This window comes from Pogona vitticeps, chromosome 1 (assembly GCF_051106095.1).
Source record: "Pogona vitticeps strain Pit_001003342236 chromosome 1, PviZW2.1, whole genome shotgun sequence".
NCBI classification, from domain to species: domain Eukaryota; kingdom Metazoa; phylum Chordata; class Lepidosauria; order Squamata; family Agamidae; genus Pogona; species Pogona vitticeps.
In genome coordinates this window covers 73,167,606-73,188,910 of record NC_135783.1, presented here as the reverse complement: position 1 = coordinate 73,188,910, position 21,305 = coordinate 73,167,606, and the positions used below count along the sequence as shown (strand labels likewise).

Genomic DNA, 21,305 nt, shown 5'->3' with positions numbered 1-21,305 from the left:
TAGTGGGGACACAGGAGAGGCCCTTATTTGCTGCTTCTCCCAGACTTTGGAACTCCCTCCCACAGGAGATCAGTCTTGCCCCACTTCTTCTGTACTTCTGCATCAGACAAGCATTGCCTCAGTGACTGGCTGGCTGAGGGTTTTTTTTAAATGAATTGTTGTGCCTTACTGCTTTGAATGGGTTTTTTTTTTTAGTGTGACATTTGTTTGTTTCTTTTTAGTATTTGTATATTTACTGAATTTAGCTTTAAATATTTTTAATGATGCCCTTAGGCTTTCTTTAAAGAGAAAGGCATGCTAAAAATATTTTAAAGAATTAAATAAATCACATGATATGTATTGTTTTTACCTTATGCTTTTCAAGAAGCATTCGGACCTCCTCTTTGGAGGAAACAATCATCTTCTGATCAACTGCCATCTTTTCTTTGCCAGTTTCAATCAAATCAGCCAGATCCTGAAGAGCTTGCTCATATTGACCTTTAAGTGCCAGATTTTGATTCAATCCACTACGCCGTGATCCGATGATCATTATCAGCTCATCATACATATCCTGGCATATGAAAAGGAAATAAAAGAGAAATTACCTTACTTTTAGTCACAGAGAAGACACACAAAGAGATAAAATATTGAAGATCCAGCCCACCCACGCAATTTTGCTGATTTGGCAATCACATGAGCTAAAATGGCTTATTTGCAATTTTGTTTATTTATTTAAAAGTTATCTATAGCCATCTGTTTTTTGAAAAGAAAAGAAATCCATTCCAGTGGGGCAAGCAAGTATTCCTTGCTTATTTCATTATGCTCCAGATGTTCTAAAAAATAACAGAAACATGCAGAAGTTACCAATAGACAAACTGTGTCCTAAATAAATAGCTAAGGTCCATATTATCATGCCTTATTTTTTTTCATTTTGGATCCTTCCTGAACAGATCCTTCGGAATCCAATGAAGGATTCTCAGACAAAATTAAATGTGCAAAATAAGTGTATTTAATACTGCCCTCAGACGTTGACACAAAGATCATTCTAGCTTACACTGCACAATAGTTCTGCTTCTCATTAAGCCCTGCAGTCGATTCAGCAAGCCAAATCTCTCTCTTCCTCTCTTCCTTCCCTTTTAATACAATGAACAGTGAGTCTTGAAGTCAGTAAACTATAGAATTAAGTTATTTGAAGGAATCCACTTTGTCAAGTGGGTTGGTCCGAGCCACTTATTACCACCTTAGATGGATTGCGCAATTGCACTCTTATCTGGACACCTGGTTGCTTGACACATTGGTCCATGCACTGGTAGTTTCAAGAGCAGACTACTGGAATGATCTTTACATAGGGCTTCCCTTGAGGCTGACATGGAAACTCCAGAAGGTCCAGAATACGGCAGCTAGGCTAGTGTATAGAGTCAGTAAATACCAAAGTATCTCCCCAAACTTGGCTGCATTACACTGCTTACTTGCTTGGTTCTGTGCCAACTTCAAAGTGATGATTTTAACAAGCCTTAAACAGCTTGGGACCTTGGTACATGAGAGAATGACTCCTTCCAGCAAGAATTACCCATCCTCCCCATTCGTCCCAGGCAGAATTTTCCAGGGTGTAAACCCTGAGAGAGGCCCAAAAGGAGATAACTAGGAGTCGGGCCTTCTTGGTGGCTGCACATAGACAATGGAATCACATCTGTCTGGGCTCCCCATTGATGATCTGTAAAAAAACCGCTAAAAACTTGGTTGTTTAGAAATGCATTTCCATCAATGGAAACCCATTGAAGATTTTAGCCACTGAGTCAATTCTACCACCTTTTAAACATTTGATGCTTAAATGAAACTGTTAATTTGTAATTGTGTGATTATTGATTTATTCTATGGTGCTTATATGTTTACTTTATATTTGTAGTATTGTTTTACTGTTTGATCATGTTGTGAACTGCCCAAAGTGACCTTAAGCTAGATGGGTGGTATACAAACAATTACGTAAGTAAGTACAGTAAGTAAGTCAGTCAGTCAGTCAGTCAGTCAGTAGAGCACACGTTTCCATACAGAAGATTCTAGGTCCGGTTCTTATCAACTCTAGCAAAAACAAATGGACAAAGACCTTTTTCAGAGCTAACAGGCTCACTGGCAATCATGACTGGTAGTATAATGCTAGGAAGTAGCTATTAACAGAAGTTTGTGTAAAGTAGCATCTTCTGGTATCCTATTGCTATTGCCTTCTCCCCATTCAGTGCTTGCAAACAATATTCTACATTAAGGGGCAAGTGTATTCTGGGTGCTGTTGTCAAAAAGTATCTTCTCAAAGCTCTGGGGGTAGGAAAGGCAATCTTAGGGAAAGAATGTTACACTATTAATTGGCAGCAGCAGCAAAAATAGAAATGCTTTCAACTTAGAAACCAGCAGGTGCTAAAAGTCTGGAATTATAACTAAATAGTTTAAGACTTACTTCAAAGAAATTCTGTACCTCATTCATTAATCATCATCATAGAGCTGCAGAACTGGATGGGAACTAGCTCATCAAGTCCAGACCCTGTCAAGGAGGCTCAGTGAGGAATCAAACTCCCAACTTTTTTCTCCGCAGCCAGATATATAAACCACTGTACAATTCAGCAGTTCATAATAATTCCTTAGCTACAATTAGTTGAGAGAAAACAATTTTGTGATTTTAAAAAGCTCAAAAATAGTTAACAGTACTTACTTGAAGCTTAGATAACTCTTGCATGGAGGGTTGATCAATTTGCAGCTTATCTCCACATTTCTTTAATTCACTGATTCCTGCATCTAATTCTTTCAGTCCTTCTTCTGCTTGTTCAATAGCCTGCATAGGGAAGAAATACAATATTTAACACCCATATTATAAGAAGCCTGCACTTTAGCACAATGATGCTTGATGTCAGAAATGGCAACTCAGCATAGGTGTTCAGGCTGTTCCTTATAGCCTTTAACTTTTCTGCTAAGTAAAGGTAACATATTTGACCAAACTCTGGGAGGCAGTGGAAGACAGGAGGGCCTGGCGTGCTCTGGTCCATGGGGTCACCAAGACTCGGACATGACTTAACAACTAAACAACAACAACAAAGGTAACATAGAGCCATGGCTTTTAAACTATGTCTCAGTGTACTTAATGGTTAATCAAAGGAAAGACCAGAGCAAGAGTCCTTCAGTAATGGAAGACTTGTACATTTTATGCATACCCTAGACCCCTCTACAACCAAACAAATGATTATACAAAATATGCTTTGAAAGTAGGATATTGGAATATTACTGAACCAGAGAACCTAGAAAGTGGAAAAAGTATGAATCAGCATATAAATGATGCAGTCAATGTGAGAGACAGTCCAAGAACATTTGGGTTACCCAAGGTTGGGAACCACTGTTCTAGAAAGAATGAATAAAACCCAAATACATGATAAAGGATACATGACATAACTATTATTTCCTTTTTTATCTATCTTTCTTAAGGTACACTCAGGATTTTTCTTCATAAACCATGGTTACATTTTCATATTGCAGTGGACTGTTCCTTACTTCTGTTTTTTTCTAGCACTGTTTGCAACTACTAGAACCAACCATCTCAGCTTCCTCTTCCTGCTCCATTTTCTCCTCAGTGCCTAGCAATTCTTCAAGTGATCCCAGCCATCACTGGCATAGTAAGAATATGGCTGAGTACTGACATTCTGTGGCTACATAATGTCACTGAGGGCAAAAGAAACCAGTTAAGACTGAAGGGAATGATCCTTGGCTATGCTGCACCCTCTTTCTGAACAGACATTCCAATTCAACAGAGACGGCTCAAGGACCTAGCAGAGATTCTGGTACCTCCCCAACATTTCAAGGTGAGTTTCCCTGCTCTATCCATGAGCCACCAGAAACATTAACTTGAGCATAGAAAGCCTGAAAAGTTGCTCAATTTTGTGCAGCGATGTAACAACAATCCCTGTCTTCATTTCCCCTTCATATTTTAATATGATTGTATGACAGAAACATCAGAATTGTTTATTTATATCATGACCTGCCATAAGGGTAGTTTTTGTTCATCCATGCAAACAAGGTCAACACTTTGGAGATTATTTTGTATACAGTTTGATGGGCACTCATGGAACCATTTTTCCATTCCAACACTTATGAACAGAAATGCAGTAGTACCTGCATTTGTTCTGTCTCAGGACGTTCAGCTGCTTCCGCTAATTTCTGTAGGGCAATATACTTGTTATCCACTAATGATGTAAACATCAGCTTCAGGTTATCCTGTCAAATGAAAGAAAAACAATATGCAAGATTATATAATGGCAGGATGTTAGTCAGCCATAATTTGGGGCATAAGCTTCTTCCTTAAGCAGATGTATACTTCAGTTCCCCACTGTTCACTAAAGGTATATTAGGCACTGAGGAAATCCTGGGACCAAATAATGATGTGTGAGATTTGTACATGATATAATATAGCTTGTTCTGTTCTAGCACCTACGGTTAACACCCAATAACACAGGGCTGTTGAAAATGATATGGGATGCTGAATAGTCTAGATGTAGATGTCTTCATATATAAATACTGATGTATTTCATGAATAGTTGTTGATGCTACATGAAGACGGGAGTACATATTCTATTGGACAGGTAGGTAAATGTGGAAAACAAATCAGTCTCACTGCTGAAATTGAAATTCTTTTACACAACTTGCACAGTGTGTAAAGCTCCCTTGGGATCCATTTCACTGTAGAAAAGCTACTGGGATCCACAAGGAAGGCAGTATTTAGTCTCCAAAATTATAGCCATTGGTACAATAATTATTTATTTATTTATTTATTTTATTTATATCCCGCCTATCTGGTCGGTTAAGACCACTCTTGTCCTGTCCATAATAATTTTCAGAAATCATCTTAAACAGGAAAAATAAAATAACATTGTTACTAAGATCAGTGAAATACCACAAAGTGATGAGGGTGTTTTTGTTGTTGCTGCTACTAATATAAGAACCACCAGATCATTCTTAATTTGTGTAAAAATGTGTAAAAATCACCTTGGGTTCTTTTTTAAAGAGAAAGGTGGGATAAAATGTTTAAAATAAATAATAAAGAAATAAATAAAAGGGAGTAGGATAAAGGAATATATTATAGTACTAGAATCAGAATTTGCAGCCTTATCAGAATTACGCTTGGAATTGATTTGGTATAAACAATTAGTAAAAGATTTGAAAATAGAGATATGTGGTGCAATAAAGGTTTTGGAAGATAATACCACATGCATACCTATGGCTTTAACAGAAAGAGTAAAAAATAGAAGCAAACATGTGGATATCAAATACCACAATGTAAGAGAAGCAATAAAAGAGAAATTAATTGAATTGGAATATTGTAAGACAGAGGAAAATGTAGCAGATATCTTAACAAAACCTTTGAATGCTCAAAAGCATAGTGAAATAATTTAAAAAATGGGATTATGTTCTGTTCAGGTATAAAATTAGGAGGGGTGTCAAACTATTGAGAATTTTATAGGCCTGAACAGGTCCAGACTGTAACATTAATGAACTGCCATGATGATCACCTGTGCAAGTGCTGAGTCACAGTGACTAAGAAGATGATGCAACACCCATGTAAAGGAAGATGATGCAACACTTGAAGTGACTGGACAGAAGCATCAGTTCAACTGTATATAAGGGAACATTGTGAATATGAATGTATCTCCTTCTTTCCTCTATGCTACTATCCTCTATGTACTTTGCCTCTATTTTTGCTGCCACTCCGAAGGTCTGCTACTTTGTATATTTGTATATATTTTTGTTAATACACGTGTCTTTTTGCAGAAGAAGAGTGTGTGTGTTTTTTTCCTTCAATCAGAGAATGCACATTAAACAGCAAGAAGCTGACATAAAGACTAACATATTTATGTCAATATGGCTTTCATAGGTCAGAATCCACTTCTCCAGATACAGAAAGTGCAAATACATCTTCCCTATATTCATTTCCGTGGTAGTGAGAGTCATGCGCAAGTGAGGATACCAATAATAGACAAAGCGACAATGGTTCTCTAACACAGGAAGACTATGATGTTGTTAATTAGCAGATCCTAGCCAGAGTGATAAACTATAAGCCAGGTAGACCTGGGCACCACGCAAATGCCAAGAGTTGTTAATGGGACACAGGCCATAGAGGAAACAGGCATTTTAGACACACAAGATACTAAGAAAGCTGGTTACTAATATACATAGTACACTAAGAAGCTTTGGTCTTTACTGTGATGCAGTGGAACATGTTTATTACATGAGAGCCTCGTGGCACAGTGGTTAAACTGCAGTACTGCAGTTAAGACTCTGCTCACAACCTGAGTTTGATCTTGACAGGCCTCAGGTGGCTGGCTCAAAGTTGACTCAGTCTCCCATCCTTCTGATGTCAGTAAACTGAGTCTCCAGCTTGCTGGGGGGGGGGGGGCGAGGGGCAATATGCAGTCCACAATGATAGTGGGAAATTTGCATACAGGAGAAATAGATTTACTGATGATGCTGTGTTCATTGTACTCCAAACTGTATTGTGTCATTTAGAACAACAGGGCACTTATGCAAAGCTGTTGTTTGTGGATTATAGCTCTGCCTTTAATACCATTCTATCCAATAGGTTGTTTTTTAAAATGATAAACCTGGGATTACCGCAGAAGATTTGTGTATGGGTAAAGGACTTTCTGACAGATAAGCCACAGTCAGTAAGGATGGGATCTCACCATTCTTCTACCCAGGTACTAAGCACAGGAGCTCCCCAGGGCTGTGTGCTAAGTGCCTTCCTCTATTCCCTGTACACATGACTGCACCCCACTGTATAATACCAACACAATTATTAAATTTGCAGACAATACAGCAGTGGTGGGTCTCATAAATAAGAACAATGAGTCTGCTTACAGAAAGAAAGTACAAGGTTTGATACTCTGGTGTAAAGAAAATAATCATATACTTAACATTAAAAAAATTAAAGATCTCATAATTGATTTTAGGAGGAAGAGAAATGTACATTTACCACTGTACATAAATGGCGAGGAAGTGGGCAGAGTTGGTAGTTTTAAATTTCTGGGCACTTACATCTCAGAGGGCCTCTCATGGACTATAAATGCCAACATGCTAGTGAAGAAGGCACAGAAGAGGCTGTATTTCCTGAGAATGCTCGGCAAGTTAAATTTATCTCAGCATTTACTTCTGTCCTACTATCGTAGCACCATTGACAGTGTCCTAACCTATGGCATTCTGGTATGGTTTGGGAGTAGCTCTGTAGCAGACAAAAAAGCTCTACAAAGAACCATTAAAATTGCCCAGAATATCATCGAGCTCCAGCTATCAACCCTGGGTGACATCTTCACATCCCGCTATCTGAGGAAGTCACACAACATCCTGAGAGACTCTTCCCATTCTGCTTACAATTTTTTCAACTGTTGCCGTCTGGCAGAAGATATAGAACAATTAAGACTCAGACCACATGTTTTCTGAATAGTTTTTATCCCAGAGCTATAATTGCACTTAATAATGAACTTAAAAACCACCCGTAGTGAACAGTTAGACAGTGTTACTTAGCCTGTGGTGTAGATGTTTGTATTTTTAGTGGGGGATTTTTAGTGTTTGCGGATTTTTTATGTGTGTGCATGTGGATCTGGTCTCTGGGTGTCTGTGTGAATTTTACTGTATGGGTATACTATGTATATATTTACAATGACAATAAATGTATTTGATTGAATAGTGTTTTAAGTGCTATGGCGTGGTATATGTAGCACACTTTAGCCATTTTCTGGTGTCTCCTTTTTGAATCTCTTTTTCCAATCCCTTTTTTGAACAATAGCTAATTTAAGATCCATAACAAAATGTCCAGGGAGGCTGAAGTATTCTGAAAACTGGACAATCTTTGTGATGAAGAATGAATAGATCCCTATCTAAAGTCAAAAGTAGCAACACAGAGAAAACAGTTTCAGTGAAAATGTAAGCTTCCACAAAACTACAAAAACTAACCAAATGAAATTCTAGGAGCCCTGAAAATGAGGTGAAGAACTGGAAGCAGCCTGCCTGTGTAAATAAAGCTTCTTGGAAATACTGGAACAACTCTATATTCATTCTTTCCTGAAGCTGGACAGAAAACTGCCCTTCCTATGACCTTATCAGAAATAAATTACTAACAAGCAGCAGAAGGATAGATAAAGTGTTGTCTAAAATGATGTCTTGAAACATAGTAATCAGAGATCCTGGGAAGGGTGCTGCACCTGTAAGAATACTCAGTATGGAGGCAAAACAGAAAACATTCTTCTGAGAAACATTTTGAGCCAGATTTAATTGTTAGTCCCAATTAGAGTACAATCAGACATTGATTTCTTTACTGTTATAAAAACAAAGTAATTTTGCTGACCACTGTGCCCTAGAATGACACTAGGTTTGGGGATCTGTGAATGGATCAAAATGGAGGCCAAGCAGCCAACATGATTGTTCTTGTTGCCACTTGCAGTGTTGCTGCAAAATGAAAAATTTGTAAGAGAAAAAAAAATCTTTGCTATAGTTCCTGGTCATGGTGAGATACGCCCCAGAGAAACTGTTGGAGAGTTTCTTTCCCCCTAGATGGAATATGGCAAAGCTGTCTCTCCAATTTCTCTTTCCCCAAATAGGGTGGAGGATTTCAAGAGGTCATTGGCCCACAGGTACAAATACTATGTATTTTAAATCAGAGAGATCATGAGCATTTGGTGAAATTCTACCTGAAAGCTCAGTATGTGTTGCAATCTTTCTTTCATCTGCTCACATCTTTGGTTCACTAGTGTCTCCAGTAACACTAGTCTCTTTAGCAAACAATCCAAGGTCTCTTCAATAACATCTCTGTTATCAGCATTCTCAGGAAACATATGAGAAAACAAATTCTTGTTCTTGTCCATTTTTTCTGCCATCTCCTTTATATCTTTAGCAAGAGCCTGGAGCACATGTAAAATCAAGACAAGGTCATAGAATGAGGTACTCTCAAAATAGTATATCATCAATTCTGAACTAACTACATCTCCTAAAAGTAATGATGGTGATGTACGGCCGGATACCTTGATGTCTTCCCAAGATTTGCTTCATACTTGGATTAAGATCAAACTTGCAAATCTGAAGGTGTATGTGTGTGAAATCTATATCTTGTTAATACAGAATAAATAATTCACACCTTACATACACAACAAGTCTTAGGTTGTACTTCTATATACAGTGGTGCCTTGCTTGATGAGGATAATCCGTTCCAGCAAAATCGCTGTAGAATGAAATTGTCATCAAGCGAAAGTAAAAAACCCATCAAAATGCATTGAAAACTGGTTCAATGCGTTCCAATGGGCGAAATACCTCAGCGTCCAGCGAAGATCCTCCATAGGGCGGCCATTTTCTGGTGCCTGTACAGTGAAAAAGCCTTCCTAAACACAGCGGGGAGCCATTTTGAGACAGCGGGCGATCACAAAATACTCATCATTAAGCAATTTCCTCGTCTAATGAAGTAACTGTCAAGCAGAGCACCACTGTATTTGCCTGGAAGTAAACTACACTGAAAGGGATGTGGGGGCGCTGTGGGCTAAACCACAGAAGCCTGTGCTGCAGGGTCAGAAGACCAGCAGTTGTAAGATCGAATCCATGCAACGGAGTGAGCTCCTGTCACTTTGTCCCAGCAGTTCGAAAGCATATAAATGCGAGTAGATAAATAGGTACCATCTTGGTGGGAAGGTAAAATGGCGTTCCCTAGTCATGCTGGCCACATGACAACGGAAACTGTCTTCGGACAGGCACTGGCTCTATGGCTTGAAAAGCGGGATGAGCGCCGCCCCCTAGAGTCAGACATGACTGGACTAAAAAATGTCACGGGAAACCTTTACCTTTTAAACAACACTGAACGCACAGAGACTTACTTTTGAATAATCTGGCATAGAACTGGAATGCTACCAAAAGCACCAATGTCAATACAGAGTTCTTTCATGTATACAAGCCTTGATGGTCACTTTATAGCAGGACAAGAACCCGATTGGTCCATTGAAGCAAATTGGAAATCTTGAACAAAAGCAATGGCTTTAAGGTAGTGGTTGCAACATGTAAGCTATAGACCAGTGTTCCCAAACCTTTTCTGGTCCATGGATTTTGCTGGGGAACGCAGGGCACCCCCGTGCTTGTGCGCACGCGCAAACAAGTGCTCTCGCTCTCTCTCTTGCACAGGCATGTGTGCACCCACATGAGTGCCACACCACCATTTGCACATGCGCATGGGCCCGCATGAGCACATGCTGCCATTTGCGCACGCCTGCTCATGTGCATGCACAAATGGCAGCACTTGCTCATGCGGGTCCGCACGCATGTGCAAATGGCGACGTGGCGCTCACGCGGGCAAGCCAGACCACGTACACAGGCGCAAGCGGGCGGCGCAGGGGTGAGTGTGCATGGGGGGCAGGGGAAGGTCTCTCTTGGTGGCGTAGTCTAGGCCAGGCCAGGGACCGGGGGTTGGGGATCACTGCTATAGACCACACATATCTCCTCAACCATTTTTGCAGCTTGTGCCTTCACCATTTGCTTCCACTATTTCCAATATCAACAGCACCAGCAAAACTGGATTGCTCAAATTCAGTATTGTGGCAAAAAAAGTGCACACAGAGAGGTAAGGTTTTCTTCTGTCCTTTTGTTCCACAAGGGAACAAAATGCTCTGGCCTGACAATCTTCAGGACTCTGTAGTGTGGTTGGAGGCAAACATGGTAGCACTGGGGGGGGGGGAGGACATGTCAACAGTTGACAGATTTCGTGGTTGTGCAGCCCCTTCTAGGCCCTGTGCCCTTCCATGTACTGGGAAACTGCATTAAGGTATGAACATCAAGGGATTTCTTTTGACTGGATAAATTCTTAGTTAAATTTCCCTTTTCAAGGAGTTTCAGTGATTTTTGTTGGGTATTACTTTTACTGGGTGACAGGAGTGCAAACACCCAGTGCTTCTGCTTGACCACCTTGTAATATTACAGTTAATTTTAACTCATATTCTATTTAGCTACATCTTTTAGTAAATGAAAACAACAACAACAACAACAACAACAACAACAACAACAACAACAACAACAACAACAACAACAACAACAACAACAACAACAACAACAACAACAACAGTTACCTCCTGATTATAGAGACAAGTTTCTGTCACTTCAGGTAATAGTGCTGTGGAAACAAACAAACGCTCTTCAACACCATCTAGCCAGGAAGAGGTGGCTGAAACACCATTGTACAATTTTTGCTCTAAGAGCAGAGTTTCCTTCTCAGCACTTCCGCTCTGAAGAAAGCCATCCGAAAGGAGAGAGAGAGAGAGAGAGAGAGAGAGATATCTGTTAGTAAAATGAGATATTTGGAGAGGAGAAGAAAAAGAGAGTGAACTAATTTTATCCTTCATTTACCTCAGGGTTGGGAATTATTCAGGCTCTGTGCCACATACAGTCCCCAAGACTATTTTGTGATGCCTCAGAAGAAACAAATTTTTACTCCAATTTAGAGGACATTTTTAAAAATGATATAATCACACCATAAGAGGGAGTAGTTATGATGCTTACATTATGTACTGGCACAAATATATATAAATTATATATAAAATTTAAAACAAGAACTTAACAAACAAGCCGGGAAGCAACATTTTGATCATTTTTTGTTTCACCAGAGGGACAGGTGAAAAGGGTTCTTGTGCTGCCCCCAGACCTTGCTCAGCCCTGATTTATAGAACTCAGATTCAAAACACCAAACAAATATGAGCCTACTCTACCTATCAAAGCTGTATCTAATTAAAATTAACATAATAAAATATATTGTACCTGAGAAGAAACTTCTTCAAATGCTTCATTCAAACTGACCAACAAAGATGCAACTGATTGTTTGTCTTGAGTTTGCCCCTCTTGTTTGTACAACGGCATGCCAGCCATAAGTCTGTTTGTTCTACTATAGATCTGTGGGGGGTGGGGGACAACATTAACAGTATTTTGAACATGTGAAAATGTAAATGAGATTGATGATTTTATTCTTCTCATACAGCTAGAATGGCTCTGGTTTAAGACTATTTTCTTATTCATATTCAATAAAAGGCATGATGGTGCCATGCCTTTTTCAACTTTAGTTTGCTACACAGAGTGTAAAAATGATATTATACTTACTGGCTGCTCCTGTTCTTGTTCTACAGCACTTTGTAGAAGTTTGTGCTTAATGCTAAATTCTTGATGAAGGCTTTCCCACTTTATTTTCATTTGATCATCAACAGATGGCTTCTCTCCTTCTAAACTTAGCTCCTGTGTTAACATATCAGGCTTCTTGCTGTGATGGAAAATATAAAAATATATATGCAGTACTGGAAATGCAGTTATTTGGAGGCACCTGTATGCACTTAGATGCTGATATTTACAATAATGATAGCAACTGATATGAAAGAACTGTATCTAGACCTTCATAAGCCACTATGATAACACACTTTTACAGGAGTGGGCCAGTTTTTATGAGAGTATAAAAGATTTTGCTGATTTTTCCATAACTAGGAGAAAATGGAGATATAAATCCTTGGTTACCTCATCCTTGCCTTTGAGGATATGGATGTGAAAAAAGTATTCTCTTGCCCTGTGAGAGGGTGAGGCTTTTAAAAAAAAAACAACAATTCCATAGGAATGAGAAAAAGAAGAAAACGTGCCAATTAAGCAAAATCATTGGGCCAAATCATAAACTCAATCCAAGACTCTTATTTTAAATGTAAACTATCCCCTGTAAGATGTTGTTTACAGTAAAACACAAGGAGCTCAGAAAAGTGTGGACCTATACAAGCATGATCAAGGAAATCAAAACTGTTGAACAAAACCCAAATGTATTGAGCCTCACCCAGAATACACATTATCTGGAGCAGATTGCTGGGTTAGAATTTCTTCTCCACGACTTGCCACTGAGCGAAGTAGATTTTTTTGCTCTGCTAGCTCTTTCTCTAGTTCCTAAAAATAATACAACAAAATTGTTTTAGCAACAACGTACTGTCTTCTATTCATGAATACTAAATACACAAGCACCTCCATACGTTGTAGGCAGACGTAAAAAGAAATATATTCTTAATAGTCACTGACAGAATTTATGAAATACTGAACAAATATGAGACAGGTTGTCTCAATTCAGAAAATAACCAGCATTTTTCATTGAAACAGTAGACTGGCCACAGTAACAATGCCTCCTTGCTTCTCAGTTCCTGATCAGCAGTTTGCATGCTCAGGCAATTCCCAATTCTTAATCTGACCACCAACACAGTTTCCCTTTCCTCTGGACACTCACAGCGAGGTCCAGATACATGCATGAGGGACAGTTTCTTGAGTAAAGTTATTATTCCAAAATGTCTACTATCTGGGGGTGGGTGTAAAAAAGACAGGTCCAATAGGATTCAGTTGTGCACACTTTGTCCTCCAACAGCAGTGTAGGGGAGTGGCTTCCACAGGTCCCTGTTATGACTGCTCCATCTCCCACCTGCTGTATGCCTTAGATTTAGTCTCACACTATAAGCATCTCCATGCTGAATTTCTTCCAACAACTGTGTGTCTCTTCTCATAGCCAGCAAGGGCCAGGAGAAGAGCTGGAGTATGCTAGGACACTGGAGGCCTTCACAGTAGAAAGGGCACAAGCCACTGTATCATCATTTGCTACAACAGGTGTTCTGCAGTTCAGCATCCTATCCCCTCGAGCAGGGACGGCCTCTGCATGAGCAGCCACCAGGGGGCGGTGCACTGCATCGCCAAACATCTCTCGGGGAAGTAAATGAACTGGTTCTGTATCTGTGCCCATCTCTATTTACAAGAATAAAATGGCCTTGCTGTTCCAAACCAGAGAACACTAGCCACTGAGGGAAGGTCTGGATAGCCATGGAAGCCACTTCACACAATGTTCTTTGAGTTTGAAAAGCACAGGTTTCTAGCTTTGGAATTCTGCATGCCAATTTAAGATTATTTGGAGCTAGAAGTACTAATGTGGAATTGTTCTCTTTCCTTCCTCAATGGCCAAAGCTCTGTGCAAAAACAACAACACAGTTTTGTAGTGTTGTTTATACAATGTCACCTCTTTCATGATAGCAGAGGTGAAGTGCTGGCTTTGCATCAGAATTATGTGGCTTATTTAGCCCAGACTACAATGTCTAAATGTATACCAAGGACATGTCCGCAAATCTCTGCCTTTATCACCTTCTATGTGAGCTGGGAGCCTAAGTGAGCAAGACCACCAGCTTGTGTGGGGACCTTTGCACATTGAAATCTATGCATATGTTTCTCTCATACAGATGCTCATAGATGTTAGGGAAAGGGTCAGGGAAGTTGTGTAAATCCAGTCCTTGCAAGACAAGGGCAGAACCCAATGTCCCATTAAATATATGGAGCTCCCATATGGTTAAACAGGGCATGCTCACTTTTTGTCTCTGTAAGCTGTTCTGCTGTTGCTGAGAACGGGTCGTCCGTGCCTGTGCCAGCCATTCCTGGACACTGGGAGTCTGAGAAGTGACCAGATCTGATTCACATTCTTCTTTTTCTTGTAGAGCTCCCTGCTTTTAATAAAGAAGAGGAAAATACATGTGAAAGAGACAACACAAAAGACATAAGAGTTAACGAGCCTGGATTGTCACTGGGATCCTATTCTATTTTTTGACTGATTGCACAGATCTCTATTCATACCTATTTAAATGGGTCTAAAAGGGCCTGCATAGAAGCTTCATCTATGCAAAATTTAATCTGCTCAGAACACTCTTTGGGCTTTTGGCTGTTGTGCCAAAAACCTTCACACAGACATACAGTTATGATCCTTGTGAGACTGAGACTATACACACAGGCAAACTGACATGACCATGACGGGTATTTACATCTCCTGGATCCTGCTCCAAACACCCAAGTCATTATACCATACTGACTGTCAGTGCAAGCAGAGCTCAGATTCGCCTGATGTATTTTGTGGTCTTAAAGCAAAAATGTTGTTTCCATCTATTTAATGGCACTTCATTGTCATTTTGGGATGAGATGCTCGTCCTTACTCTGACTGTTTATTTATTTATTCAATTTATATACCACCCATCTGGCCAAAGACTACACTGGGTGGTTCACAGGACAAAATAACATACAAAAATCAGATTGTAAAGTACAACACAACTATATGAAAATACTATAACAAAATCAAATCAGACAATTTAAAATACAATCTAAAAATACCTAAACATTTAAATTGGCAGTATACAGTGGCTATTAATGGTTAGTTTCAGTGTCAGCAGGCTCTGTGGATGTCATAGTTTGAAAGGCCTGCCTGAATAGCCAGATTTTGAGTTGACTAAGTGTTGTCACTGCAGCCAAATGCTTCCAGAATTCTTACAGTCAGGATATAGCAACAACGTATTCAAAAGTATAAAATTATAAATAGAAGATACGATTTACAATGTTGTATTTGACCTAGCAAATGATCATATAACTTCATTAAGTGGTTAAAATTAATTAATAACAATATTTTATACATCTTTGAAATACTGCTGATTTTTTTTGTCCCATTATTAAAGATATAATATTTCAAAATCAAAACACAAAACTAACGAAAGCCCTAGTTCAAGTAGTTTCTCTTTTGATTACTGGAAATATGACAGACAGACAGACAGAGAGACAGACAGAGAAAGAAAGAAAGAAAGAAAGAAAGAAAGAAAGAAAGAAAGAAAGAAAGAAAGAAAGAAAGAGGGAGAAAGAAAGAGAGAGAGAGAAAGAGAGAAAGAAAGGTGAACAAGATTTAAGTCTTCCCAACCAAGGAACAGCAAACAGTGTAGTGCTTTTTGGAATTTTGGATGAAAAAGCAATGTAGAAACAAGGAAATTAAACTTAGCTGACAAGGAAATTCTGACTGGCCCTTTATTAACCAACCGCTCTCTCCCTTTGAGTTTTCCCCAACCCCCATACTAGATATGGAAAAATGCAAACCCAACCCCCTTCCCCTTGAAAGCCAATTAGGAAGAGCTTCTTACTTGGATGTTGATCTGCTTGTCATGGAGGACTCTCTGCAACTCCAGAAGGCTTCCCTTCAGCGTTCTTAATTTTACTGCCAACTGTTCAGCCTCATCCTTGGTGTGAGCTTTTCCTTCCATGAGAAGATTCTCATTGTGTACAGACAGCTCAGACAAAGCCACAACCTTCTGCTCAATTTCCACAAGCATGTTCTGAAGCAGCAAAAACAAGGAGGCAAATTCATACATCCTGAAGCATCCAGCAGGGGCCTACCTCATCCTCTTCCATATTAGAGCAAAAGAGGTGTGCATTGTTGCCCTTCTGGTCTTCTCCAATGTCTTCAGAAATGTGCTTTCAATATTTTGCATTTCCCAAACTTGTAAGTAATTTTTTTGGTTATAAGAAACATCGTTGCTTCAGAGCACAGATGTTTAAGTAGCACAGATTTCATTAGATTTCATTGAGGCTCAGGTGCTTAAATGCTGCCCCACTATTTTGCAGCAGCAATATGCAGAATCTGTGATATCCCAATAATAGTTACAATAAAGAGATCAATATCAATTATGGCTGCTCTATTCTTTTTCTTTTTTGCCCACTTCTCTTTATTCTGGGTAGGTCCCCTTCCCTGCCCTGCCCTTCTCTTCCTTTCCTGCTCATATTGCCCTGGTTGTATCAATAAGCCTCCCTTCTCACTGTGGAACTTTCTGATTGGTGCACAAATGGCCTTAAGATCCTCCACGTAATCTTCTTTCGTCTAGAAAGCGACTTAAAGAGATAAATCTCTGGCATGTTTATTTTGAAATGCCAATAAGTATACACAATACAAAAAAAGGCGACAATACTCTGACACTGACAAATTTAAAGATTTGCACTTATTCAGCTTCAGCGTTTCAATCTGCCAGCTAATAAGACAGTGGAAAGGAACATAGAAATGTAAGGACTATATTTCTGTAAGACAAATTAATCTGTTACAAGATTTTTGATTTTAATTATTTGCCATAAAGTAATAATTTTTACTAAGTTTCTTTATAATTCTCTAGAAAACTCGCTGCTATCACTCTAATAGCTGGCTTTTAAAAATTTATACAGTGAAAGATTAAGACAGGACTGAATTACACTTTCAGGAAGCACTAGGAATACAAGTACATTCTCTGTTTCTGTATTACCACAATTTTGTTAGGTTCATAATAGATGCTCTGGTTCACTTCTGCAAATCAGCTCACAATAGAGTATTGTGAGGAGTACAGAGGTATGCAAAATGCCGTGTGCAAGTCATATGTAAAGTGACTAGCAGCTTACTTTCTGTTAGAAAAATCTAAGGTTTAAAACAAGTCAGGATACAGGACTGTTTTCAATGTCAGATTTTGCCACCCGAATGCTTCCAAGCAGTGCAATTTGCAATTTCAGGTACCAATATCTGGGGCCTGTTGTGAGTAGGGATGCTTGAGTGCAGCTTTCTAAGTTACTGGTGGGGGGAGTGGACCCTGGACCACCAGAAGCTGACCACTGCTAATTTAATGACTCTTTTCAGACATAATATTAATCATGGTATTCTATAGAGAAGTGAGAGTGAGGCTTGAGCTATTGTCAATGAGCTAATGTTCAGCTCCATTGGGCAGGGTTCTGCCCCTCGTGTGTATGGCTTTGCCCCACTCATGTGTGACTCTGTCCCCACCGACCCCTCCGGCACGGGGATTTGTCATGACAGCAACCAACAGGGTTGAAAATGAGGCTGGAAATGATCACTGTGGGTGTGTGGAGAAGGAGGAGCCCTGTGCGGAGGGGGGCAGAGTTGCATGCACACATACACATAGGCATGCACCTTAGAGAAAACCTTGCTTGAGGTCCTCCCTTACCTATCTTTCCTCATCACAGATTGAAGAAACCAGAAGCATTTATATTAAAAGTAACTTGAGGTTAGTATTATGTCCAAACTGGAGAAACTCTAGGTAGTTTAAACTTCTGTTTATTAACAGGACAAAACAACCTTACATTTATTGTGGCTTGTTTGTGTCTCCAAACTACTGTAATTTAACCTAACCAGAGTTAATACATAGTGAGCAACCTCCTGTTGGTCAGTGCAAACCAGATTGGGAGACATACACATTTAATAAAAGCTTACTATCTCCTCTTTTTTGGTTCTAAGGCTTGGAATGGGAGGAGAGTCTTTAAAAGTCTGCCTTGTCATAGTGAAGGGGCTTCAGTAATTCAGAGAAGCTATGGGCTATGCAGTGCAGGGACACCCAAGACGGACAGGTCATAGTGGAGAGTTCTGACTAAAAGCGATCCACCTGGAGCAGGAACTGGCAAGCCACTCCAGTATCTTTGCCAAGAAAACTCCATGAACAGAAACAAAAGGCTAAAAGATATGACGCTGGAAGAGGAGCCTCTCAGGTCAGAAGATGTCCAACATGCTACTGAGGAAGAGCGGAGAACAAGTACAAGTAGCTCCAGAGCTAATGAAGTGGTTGGGCCAAAGCCAAAAGGACGCTCAGCTGTGGACGTGCCTGGAAGTGAAAGGAAAGTCCAACGCTGCAAAGAAAAATACTGCGTAGGAACCTGGAATGTAAGATCTATGAACCTTGGGAAGCTGGATGTGGTCAAACAGGAAATGGCAAGAATGAACATTGATATACTGGGTGTCATTGAACTAAAATGGACGGGAATGGGCAACTTCAATTCAGCCGATTACCATATCTACTCTTGTGGGCAACAATCCCGTAGAAGAAATGGAATTGCCCTCATAGTCAACAAAAGAGTGGGAAAAGCTGTACTGGGATACAATCTCAAAAATGATAGAATGATTTCAATACGAATCCAAGGCAGACCTTTAAACATCACAATAATTCAAGTTTATGCACCAACCACTGATGCTGAAGAGGATGAAATTGACCAGTTCTATGAAGACTTACAACACCTTCTAGAACTGACACCAAAGAAAGATGTTGTTCTCATTATAGGGGATTGGAGTGCTAAAGTAGGGAGTCAAGAGATAAAAGGAACAACAAGTAAGTTTGGCCTTGGGGTTCAAAACAAAGTAGGGCAAAGGCTAATAGAGTTTTGTCAAGAGAACAAGCTGGTCATCACAAACACTCTTTTCCAACAACACAAGAGGTGACTCTACACACGGACATCACCAGATGGGCAATACCAAGATCAGATTGATTATGTTCTCTGCAGCCAAAGATGGAGAAGCACTATACAGTCAGCAAAAAGAAGACCTGGAGCTGATTGTGGCTCTGATCATCAGCTTCTTACAGCAAAACTCAAGCTTAAACTGAAAGAAATTAGGAGAAACCACTGGGCTAGTCAGGTATAATCTAAACCAAATCCCTTATGAATACACAGTGGAAGTGAAGAACAGATTTAAGTAACTAGATTCAGTGGACAGAGTGCCTGAAGAACTACGGATGGAGGCTCGTAACATTGTACAGGAGGCAGCAACAAAAACCATCCGAAAGAAAAGGAAATGCAAGAAAGCAAAGTGGCTATCCAATGAGGCCTTACAAATAGCAGAGAAGAGAAGGGAAACAAAATGCTAGGGAAAGTTACAGAAAATTGAATGCAGGCTTCCAAAGAATAGCAAGGAGAGACAAGAGGGCCTTCTTAAATGAACAGTGCAAATATATAGAGGAAAAGAATAGAAAGGGAAAAACCAGAGATCTGTTAAAGAAAACTGGAGATATTAAAGGAACTTTTTGTGCAAAGATGGTCATGATAAAGGATAAAAATTGTCCTGGACAACCCAAATAGTGTGGTTGCTGACCTTGAGCCAGACATCCTGGAGAGTGAAGTCAAGTGGGTCTTAGAAAGCATGACTAACAACAAGACCAGTAGAGGTGATGACATTCCCGTTGAATTATTTAAAATCTTAAAAGATGATGCTGTTAAGGTGCTACGCTAAATGATCACTGCTGATGGTAACAGCAGCCGTGAAATTAAAAGATGCCTGCTTCTTGGGAGGAAAGCAATTACAAACCTAGACAGCATCAGAAAAATCAGAGACATCACCTTGCCAACAAGGGTTCGCATAGTCAAAGCTATGGTTTTTCCAGCAGCCATGCATGAAGGTGAGAGCTGGACCATAAAGAAGGCTGACAGTTGAAGAATTGATGCTTTTGAATTGTGATGCTGGAGGAGAATCTTGAGAGTCCCCTGGACTGCAAAGAGACTGAACCTATCCATTTTGAATGAAATCAACCCTGAGTGCTCACTGGAACGACAGATCCTGAAGCTGAGGCACCAATACTTTGGGCATCTCACGAGAAGAGAAGACTCCGTGGAAAAGACCCTGATTTGGGGAAAATATGAAGGCAAGAGGAGAAAGGGATGACAGAGGACGATATGGTTGGACAGTGTCATCGAAACTACCAACATGACTTTGACCAAATCTGGGAGGCAATGGAAGACAGGAGGGCCTGGCATGCTCTGCTCCATGGGGTCATGAAGCATCGGGCATGACTTAACAACTAAAGAACAACAACATTTTTATTGTGTCTGCTTTGCAAGTACCAACATCAAATAATGGCTTGTTTAGATACTTTTTACATGTTCATGACACATGCAGTTTGTGAAAAAGCTGTGCGACAGAGATATGAAGGCAGAGGTGTTTGCCTTGCACATGTAATAGACTGCTTTTAGATTGGCTGCTTGCTGTATGTAGCTTTGGCAGGAGTAAGGGCATCCTGGTATCCTGTATATGATGTCGGGTCTAAATCAGATCTAATATAACAACACAAAAATCTCATAAAGGTGAAAGAAAAGCAGTATTTATGGGAGAAGTTTATTTACCTGGCAGTCAACCAGTTGTGAGTCCATATCCATAGGTTCTTCAGCAGTAACTAACGTAGTGTCTAATGTGGCTTTTGTATTTAGGAGCCAGTCATCAAGTTCATCTGCCTCAGAGCGGTATCTCTGCAGAGCTTGCTCTTGCCGCTGTTCTTCTAGCTGCTCATTAAGTTTTTCCTGACAATTAGATCTGGATGTTATTTGCAATGCACTTGATTTCAAAGATACCAAAATAAATAAATAAATATGTATGATCATAACGTAGTAGAAATCAGACTATGTAAAAGAAAGGGAAGAAGACAGTGTAAGCCTAGAATAGATCTACTCACATAAAATAACCCTAAGAATTTGATTAAAATTTCTTATGGTTGCAAAGCAGTTTAATTTAAAAAATGAAAGAAAAAAGGAAATTAATATTTGAGGAACTGGCAGGGGAAACAAAGACATAAGGCTGGAAGGAACAGCCTGTCAGTAGATGCAAGGGGGTGTAAGTGTGCAGATCACCTCTGCTGAATTTTATTATGGGGTAATTGTGCACATATTGCAGTAAATGCTAAAATGTGATTAGA

General features: G+C 39.7%; 1 protein-coding gene across 11 annotated transcripts in view; it reads right to left on the bottom strand.

Moving 5' to 3' along the window:
* Nucleotides 1-21,305, bottom strand: part of SYNE1 (spectrin repeat containing nuclear envelope protein 1) — a 350,189-nt gene that overhangs the window by 106,109 nt on the left and 222,775 nt on the right. For 8 of the 11 annotated variants that reach the window (XR_013540562.1, XM_072995212.2, XM_078383243.1 and 5 more), the window contains 11 exons: nt 20,740-20,913; nt 15,969-16,160; nt 14,388-14,522; nt 12,833-12,939; nt 12,124-12,280; nt 11,788-11,919; nt 11,103-11,258; nt 8,694-8,903; nt 4,129-4,230; nt 2,681-2,800; nt 350-550 (listed from right to left, as the gene is read on the bottom strand). Coding sequence is in view for 10 of the 11 variants with exons in the window: in XM_072995212.2 (XP_072851313.2) it covers nt 350-550; nt 2,681-2,800; nt 4,129-4,230; nt 8,694-8,903; nt 11,103-11,258; nt 11,788-11,919; nt 12,124-12,280; nt 12,833-12,939; nt 14,388-14,522; nt 15,969-16,160; nt 20,740-20,913 (1,686 nt within the window). In the remaining variant the exon portion in view is untranslated. The remainder of the gene's footprint in view (nt 1-349; nt 551-2,680; nt 2,801-4,128; nt 4,231-8,693; nt 8,904-11,102; nt 11,259-11,787; nt 11,920-12,123; nt 12,281-12,832; nt 12,940-14,387; nt 14,523-15,968; nt 16,161-20,739; nt 20,914-21,305) is intronic. The other 3 variants (XM_078383237.1, XM_078383239.1, XM_078383242.1) reach the window with 1 other exon arrangement.